This window comes from Octodon degus, unplaced genomic scaffold (assembly GCF_000260255.1).
Source record: "Octodon degus isolate 3935 unplaced genomic scaffold, OctDeg1.0 scaffold00352, whole genome shotgun sequence".
NCBI lineage: Eukaryota > Metazoa > Chordata > Mammalia > Rodentia > Octodontidae > Octodon > Octodon degus.
The window spans coordinates 163852-171562 of NW_004524928.1; the positions used below are offsets into that span (position 1 = coordinate 163852).

The window sequence follows — 7711 nt, forward strand, 5'->3', positions numbered from 1 at the left end:
AAAGAAAGAAAGAAAGAAAGAAAGAAAGAAAGAAAGAAAGAAAGAAAGAACTGGGGATTGAACTCAGGCCCTTGCGCTACTAAGCCATCTCCCCGGCCCCTAAATTTCTGGAAAAAAAAAACAAAAAACTAAAACTAACTTGTAAAGTTTTATTTTGCAGTGTTAGTTACATCAGCACTAAGTTGTCCATCTCCATTCCTTGTATCCAGGCAGGATCCTTCTGTTGAGTTCATTTCGGTTTTCTCCTTGACCTTACTGTTTCATGGCTAGAACAATATTCTTCATCTTCAAACTCAAAGCACCTCTGCCATATCAGGAAACGTTACTAAACACCAAGTCAGATTCCTGAGCATGGTGGGTAACAGCCAGTCAGTCATTGAATGCCAGTCCTTGAAGTAGAGAAGTTTCATCAAGATAGTACACCAAGGAGCCGAGGAGATGGCTCGGTAGAATAAGCGCTTCCCTGGCAAGCACAAGAGTCTAAGTTCAATCCCTAGTTCCACCAAAAAAAAAAAAAAAGAAAGAAAGTGCACCCAGAAGGCTGGGACTCATTTCACGTAGCTGTAGCCCCAGCAAGTGTAGCTAAGTTATATAGGGGAGGGGCCTGAAGGAAGAGTCCAGGGGAAACTAAAAGTTGCACAAGGTCATAAAAAATGAGAAGTTTCAGACTATGGGCACCAGTGAATATCTGGCAGGCCATTAAGCGATTTACAGTTTTGGAAATCTCCCTGTGTGACAAAAATAACAAAGTTAGCAATTGATAATTATAAGAAAGGCAACAGGAACACAGGTCACCTCAATCAGGGTATTATGGACAGCTAAAATATTATAGGCAGCCAGACGGGGCTAGGTCCTTGAGGGAGTCAGTGTAGAGGATGAAAACATTATAATGGTGGCTGGAGGCCCATCTGCTGGAACCAGGCCTCAGAGATGAGCAGGCCTGCAGACCTCCCCAGGGGGTCAGGCGTAGCACTTACTCTGGATGGAAGACAGTCACCCTGGTGGATGACCAAGAGCCCCTAGTCTATCCCTTTCTAAAGGTCTCTGTTCTTACTACATACACTTATTATATGACTTGCTTTTCTCTTGCATCAATATTACCTAAGTGACTGTATCTGTAATCTTATTTGATCATAGTTTTGGCCCACACTGTGTCCACCTGGTGACTTTGTATTTGCTGCCGGTTTTTGTTTTGTTTTTTTTTTTTCCTCTGTAAGACTTTTTCTTTAAGTGGACCCATGGACAACTCATTTTGGGTCTCTCTCTCTCTCACACTCACTCGCTCTCTCTGTCTCGCTCTTGCTCTCTCTGTCTCTTCCCCCCCACACTCCTCTAAATATTTCCTACTCTTAAACTCAATAGCTCCTTAAAATTTATTCTTCAATTTTATTCTTCAATTTTGGGCAACCCAAATTCAGCATGTCTGACATCTAGCAGGCTGGGAGTTACACGTATTTCCTCTATATGAAGAGGAAATGGGGGCTGGGGAGATGGCTCAGTGGAAGAAATGCTTCCCCAGCAAGCACAAGGGCCTGAGTTCAATCCCTCCCACGCACAAAAAAAGAGGAAATATGTTCTACCTGTTGCTTTTGTTTTTGTTTGTTTTGTTTGAACTTTTAGGTGGTAGGGTGGCACAAACCTCTTAGGAGAGGAAAAATCCCTGTTATTATGGAGGCTCAGTTACAGACGGCCAAAAGCGGTAGTATCTATGTTGCAACACTAAGAATCTCTACCTCACACTGAACTTTTCCATGCCTGGAGTTATTTTTCTGGAGATACAGGAAAGGGGAGTCCCTTCACTCACTGGTTCCCACAGAGTGGCAGTGGCAGCTGCATCACTTCTCAGCCCCACCTCTTTATGCCAGATGGCCCCAAATCGCCTCTAAAAGAGGTTGGTTCAGGTATCAGCATAGCCACCTGTAAGACTTGGGATGGAGCGGAGGACATGGCAGGCTTTGGTCAAGTATCCTGAGTGAGGCAGGACCACACCGTCCCCCATACAAATTAGTTGGTAAGTACCATAGACTCTCCCAGTTGGGGCTAGACCAACCCAAAATGTTCAATCTAGGCATGAACTAGATTATCCAAAACTCTGGGATTAGGCAAGGCATGGAAGAGGAGGCAGCCCTGAGCTGTGCCTGGCAGGAAGTCTGGAGTTTCTGGTTTAGGAGCTCAAGGGGCAAGGCGTGAGCTAGGGGAGGGCCTCCAGGTAGGGGGAGGAGGGTAGCCGGGGCAGGGCACCAGTCAGCTGTCAGCTACGCAATGCTGCTCCACCGGAGCAGCACAGAGCGGGAGGATATCAGGCCTCCTGAAACTCGGAGAAGTGGGGACACTACAGCTCTGCTCACTGAGGACTCCATTTGAGTTCTGTTTGTCATTCTGAGGCCTCTGCTTCTCCTGCAGCCCAGAGATGGATTCACTAATTGGAGTAAAACTGGGCTGCCTGTTTGCCTTGCTCGCTCTCACCCTTGTCTGTGGCCTGAGTCCCATCTGCTTCAAATGGTTCAAGATTGATGCAGCTACAGGTAGAGCCCCACCCCATCTTCGTGCCTTAACCTGAGTCTCATCCAGACCCAACTTGATTCCTGATTCCTTGCTCCAAATCTCTGACCATCCTGAAGCTCAAGATATTGGGTGCTGCCCCTTGCTCTGCAGTCATTTTTTATCTCCTCAGTACCCGCCAGATTGTCATTTCTACTCTTTGTGTGTGTGTGTGTGTGTGTGTGTGTGTGGCCAGCTCAGCCCACCAGGGGGCGGGGCTGGCTGGCATGTGGTGCTGGGGCATTGAACCTCGGTCTCTGTGCTTTGCTAAGCTTGTTCTAAGTAGGTGCTTTAGACCACTGAGCCATCTCACCAGCCCCCATTTCTACTCTTTATTAGGTCGCCACCGGAGAATCCTCAGCCTTCTGGGCTGTACCTCTGCTGGTGTTTTCCTGGGAGCAGGTCTCATGCATATGACTGCTGAAGCCCTGGAGGGAATTGAGTCAGAGATGGAGAAGTTCCTGGGACAGGTGAGCAGCAGGTGCTAAGCTGCAGGGCTGTGAGGGCTGAAGGATAAACAGAACCAAGGGAAGCAAGGGGGAAATGGTGGGACCAAGAAGAAGGATGGGGCAACAGGGAAGATAACAGCGCTGTGCTGTGTGAGTGGTGAAAGCAGGTCAGGCTGGGCGCTGAGGAAAGTAGCGCTGCTGAAGGGACAGGACGGGAAGTTGAGCTGTTGTCTCCTGACTAATGTTGGTGTCTGTCTCCCTAGAACAGAACAGGAAGCAAGGGAAATTCTAGTGACGCTGGATCAGCTTTTGTAAGTATTCCCCGCCAGCCTCTATCTGGAGGGTAACCAGATTCTCTCATAGCCAGACCCTTTTGAAAGGGGTATGTGAGAAATACCAGGAGTTCCTTCTGCTCCCAGTTCAAACAGTATAGAGGAAAGCTTGTGCCAACCTGGTCTTTTCATATTGTGGACCCCAGAAAAACCCCCGCCTCACCACGACCTTCTGTCCCTGTACCCTCTGACAGTCTTCCCACAGCTCTCATCCCTATTTCTAGCCCTATGGATGCTGTGTCCCTTCCCGCTCTGGCATTCTCACTCCCCGGTGCCTTCCAGTTTCCCACCCCAGCCTGTTTTATGGTGTTGCAACGTCTGTCCCATTCCCTTCAGTCTCCAATCCCACAGCCTCCCAGCGCTCTGCCTTCCATTTTCTCCTGTCTCACAGCTCTTCCTTCTGTCCCTAGGTGGAGTATCCGTATGGAGAACTCATCATCTCCCTGGGCTTTTTTCTTGTCTTCCTTTTGGAGTCTCTGGCCCTGCAGTGCTGTCCTGGGGCTGCTGGACAAGCAGCAGTGCAGGAGGAGTGGGGTGGGAATCCTGTCTTTGATTTCCACAGCCATGAGTCACTGCGCTCGCCTAAGCAGAGTCCCTTTCGAGCCTTGGTGCTCTTGCTGTCACTCTCCTTTCATTCAGTGTTTGAGGGGCTCGCTGTGGGGCTCCAGCCAACCATAGCAGCTACCGTACAGCTCTGTCTTGCTGTCCTGGCTCATAAGGGGCTCGTAGTGTTTGGTGTGGCACTGCGGCTGGTAAAGATAGGCACTGGATCTCGGTGGGCCATATCCTCAATACTGTCATTAGCTTTCATGTCCCCCTTGGGCCTCGCCCTAGGGATGACCATAGCTGCCGGGGACTCTGAAGGTTGGAAAGGCGTGGCCCAGGCCATCTTAGAGGGTCTTGCAGCTGGCACATTCCTGTATGTGACATTTCTAGAAATTCTGCCCCGTGAGCTAAGTAGCTGTGAAGCCCCGCTGGCTAAATGGGGCTGTGTAGCTGCTGGCTTCACCTTCATGGCCTTCATCGCCTTGTGGGCCTAAGCGAGACGCCTGATTTCTCAGCTGGATCTATCTGCTCAGGAGGAACGCTCCCTACCCACAAGGGACACCTGCCAAGTGGGTTTGGCCCTCAGACATTTCTGCACTAGGACCACGACAGTCATTAGGCATCCTGTCTATCGCCTAGACTCCAGCTTTTACCTATGTGAAATCCCATTTCTCACTTGGATTGGGAAAATGATGTTGTTTGACTGCCTGCTCATTGGAGAACTGACACAATGACCATCACTCCAGTTTGCCTCTTGTCCAGTTTTTGCTACGACACGCAATAAAGTGCCCATCTGACTCCTCCCCTTCAGCCACATTGTGTTTCATTTTTCCCAGTTGCCTAGAAGCTGCCTGGTAGAAAGGTAGAAGGAGTGACAGAATGAAGAACAGCAAGGGTGTGCCCTGGGTGCACTGTGGTGCTCTAGACTCAAGGCTCCCATGCGTTTTGTGCATCGCAGTCCACATCCCCAGATGAGAAAGCCTTCTGGAAGTGCAGCAACCTCCTCCCACCTTCCCCACAGAAGCTGAGAAAGTGAAGCAGCCCTGACAGAATTTAAAAGGAAATAGGTTTTAAAACAGACACCAGGGGCTCAGTAGAATAAGCACTTGCCTGGCAAGCACAAGGGCCTGAGTTCAATCCCTGGTTCCACCAAAAACAAAAGTAGACCCCAGGGATCCATATGTTTCCTCTACCAACCCCTGCACCCCATTCCTAGATTCCTTTCTGTACCCCGCCCCCCATGTGCCCAGCAGGCTGAGAGCTTCGGGCTTCCTGGAGCTGTTTCCAGCAAGCTCCTGGGCTTTCACAGTCCCCACTGATCTCCAGGACACTACTTGAGCTCCAGCTCTGTCTGCCTTAGGCTAAGGGATTATGCGGACAACAAGGTAAATGGTAGGGTGGTACTTGTCCTTTAGATGGCTCCTTTCTGCTGGACCTACCAATTGCCTTCCAGTTTGAATAATCCTTGCAGTGTGGTGCTTTCCTTAAAAACTGCTAAGAATGGGGCTGGCGAGATGGCTCAGTGGTCTAAAGCACCTACTTGGAACAAGCTTGGCAAAGCACAGGGACCGTGGTTCGATCCCCCAGCACCACATGCCAGCCAGCCCCGCCCCCTGGTGGGCTGAGCTGGCCACACACACACACACACACACACACACACACACAATAAATAAACTTAAAAAAAAAACAAAAAAACCTGCTAAGAAAAAAAAAGAAGAAAATACTGCTAAGGACAAACACAAAAAAGCAGATTACCTGGAACTGAGGAACAAGGGGGCCCAGCATCCCTCTGAGGTGTAGGACTTTATCAGACTTAGAGGAGAATGAAGAAAGAGAAGATGCTGCCCCACAGCTCACTCATCCTCCAAGATCCCCTTCTACAGTTTTGAGTATGGAGGCTCAAAGTAGCTGCACATGGAGCCCATTCTTAACTTAGTCTTTATGTCTTTTCCAGCTTGCTCCTCTCCCAGAAATTAAATATACAAGCTTCCTTACAGGCCCAGGTTATGCACCCAGGGATCAGCTTCCAGCCAAAATAGATACACAGCAGATGCTAAAGTGATGCATAGATAGAAACATATATGTTCCAAACACAGGGAAAAATTTCTCTGCAGCACCATCTTGTTGTGAGCTTTCTCTATGTACTAAATTCAGGAACGTACGATACACTCAGGACAGTGCTGGGCGTGTAGTGCTCATACCACAGAGCTCAGCCCTGAGCACGGCTACATGCCAGGCGCTGTGCTCTTGCTTTTGTGTTCGGTATCTCATTTTCACAACTCTGATCTTCAGATATTATTTGTGTAGTAGGCCTAAGGAAACTAGTACTTAGGGAAGTTAAATAATTTGATCATTGGGGGCCAGGAAGATGGCTCAGTGGAATAAGCGCTTACCTGGCAAACGCAAGGGCCTTTGTTCAATCCCCGGTTCCACCAAAAAAAAAAAAAAAAATTGATCACATAGTTCTCTGGCCTTCAAACCCATGTTTCTATGACTAAGTGCTCATCATAGCGATTTTCTTCTTTCTTAACTATAATCCCCACCCCCATCTCTCATTCTCTATATTAAGATCCCAGAAGAAGACAGAAAGTAGTATCTGAGATAACTGAGGTGAGTCTGATAAAGGGAGTGTTTAGTAAGTAAAGTGTGCACAAGATTTTGACAGGCACGAAATGGTGATGCAATACGCCTCAGGACTGAGTATAAACAATGCTGTAACCTCTACTGAAGAGAAAGGAAAGGTTAACTGAAACTAAAGGACTGAGAGGGTCTACAAGAAGTAGCCTTAGGAGAGGGTGTAGCCACAGAGGGAGCCAGGGGAATAACTTCTCTCTCCTGTTCTTTGATCTACTGTCAGTGTCTTACTGGGAAATCCAAGAATCCAGGGGACAGAAAGGTCTATTGGTGTGTTGCAGACAGGCCACCTTCACGGGGCCTGTTCTCTCCTATTTCAGTTTAAGTGATCCTGCAGGGCTTTCTCAGGGGTGGATTAAAAGGAACATGATTGCCAGGTGTGGTGGTACACGCCTGTAATTCCAGCACTTGGGAGGCTGAGTCAGGAGGATTGTCGTGAATTCAACAACAGCCTGGACTCCATAGTAAGGTCAAGGCCAGCCTGAAATACATAGCAAGACCCTATCTCAACAAGTAAGTAAATACATAAACAAAAAGAGAAAGAGAGAGAGAGAGAGAGAGAGAGAGAGAGAGAGAGAGAGAGAGAGAGAGAGAGAGAGATCATGTGGAAGCCACAGAGCTGTTCCAGGACATGAGACAATAGAAAAGAGACTTCCGAAGAAGAACATTAGAATAATAAGGCTCTTCCCCATGTGTTTCTGGCTCTTCCCCATGTGTTTCTGGGTCACTAATGCTATCAGCATTTGAAATAAATGAGGCGGAGGTTGGGATATTTTAAGCACTGATGAATCATGTCCTTGTTGCCTTCTTCAGAAGCCTTGGATTCATTCCCCTTAGACTCTTGTGCATTTAACCATCGACGCTTTCCTTTCTCAAATTTATTTTGTTTCCTTTCCCCCAAATTCTTACCAACTAAGAGTAGAATCATCTTTAGTTTGAATCCTACTGTATCAAGAGCTGGAATTAGGCTAGACAGTGGTTCCGCATAGAAAGTATTAGAGGAGAATATCAAGAAAGGGAAATGAGCTCTTTCGGGTCCTCCTTTCCAAGATGACGAAAAAAAGAAGGAACAACGGTCGTGCCAAAAAGGGCCGTGGGGGGCTGGAGAGATGGCTCAGTGGTCTAAAGCACCTACTTGAAACAAGCTTGGCAAAGCACAGGGACCTTGGTTCGATCCCCCAGCGCCACATGCCAGCCAGCCCCGCCCCC

The 7711-nt window shown here is 48.2% G+C and overlaps 1 protein-coding gene across 3 annotated transcripts; it reads left to right on the top strand.

Moving 5' to 3' along the window:
• The first annotated feature begins 2247 nt into the window (after positions 1 to 2247).
• Positions 2248 to 4658, top strand: Slc39a2 (solute carrier family 39 member 2). Of its 3 annotated transcripts, none has more exons than XM_023708357.1 (4): positions 2248 to 2525; positions 2881 to 3011; positions 3254 to 3301; positions 4402 to 4658. In XM_023708357.1, exons 1-4 carry the CDS (start codon positions 2411 to 2413, stop codon positions 4600 to 4602), a joined length of 495 nt encoding a protein of 164 aa, XP_023564125.1. In that variant the 5' UTR covers positions 2248 to 2410; the 3' UTR covers positions 4603 to 4658. The 3 variants fall into 3 exon arrangements, with proteins under 3 accessions (XP_023564125.1, XP_004648122.1, XP_023564126.1); XM_004648065.2 differs by having other exon boundaries at positions 3733 to 4474; XM_023708358.1 differs by lacking the exon at positions 4402 to 4658 and adding an exon at positions 3733 to 3822 and having other exon boundaries at positions 3259 to 3301.
• The last annotated feature ends 3053 nt before the right edge of the window (positions 4659 to 7711 follow it).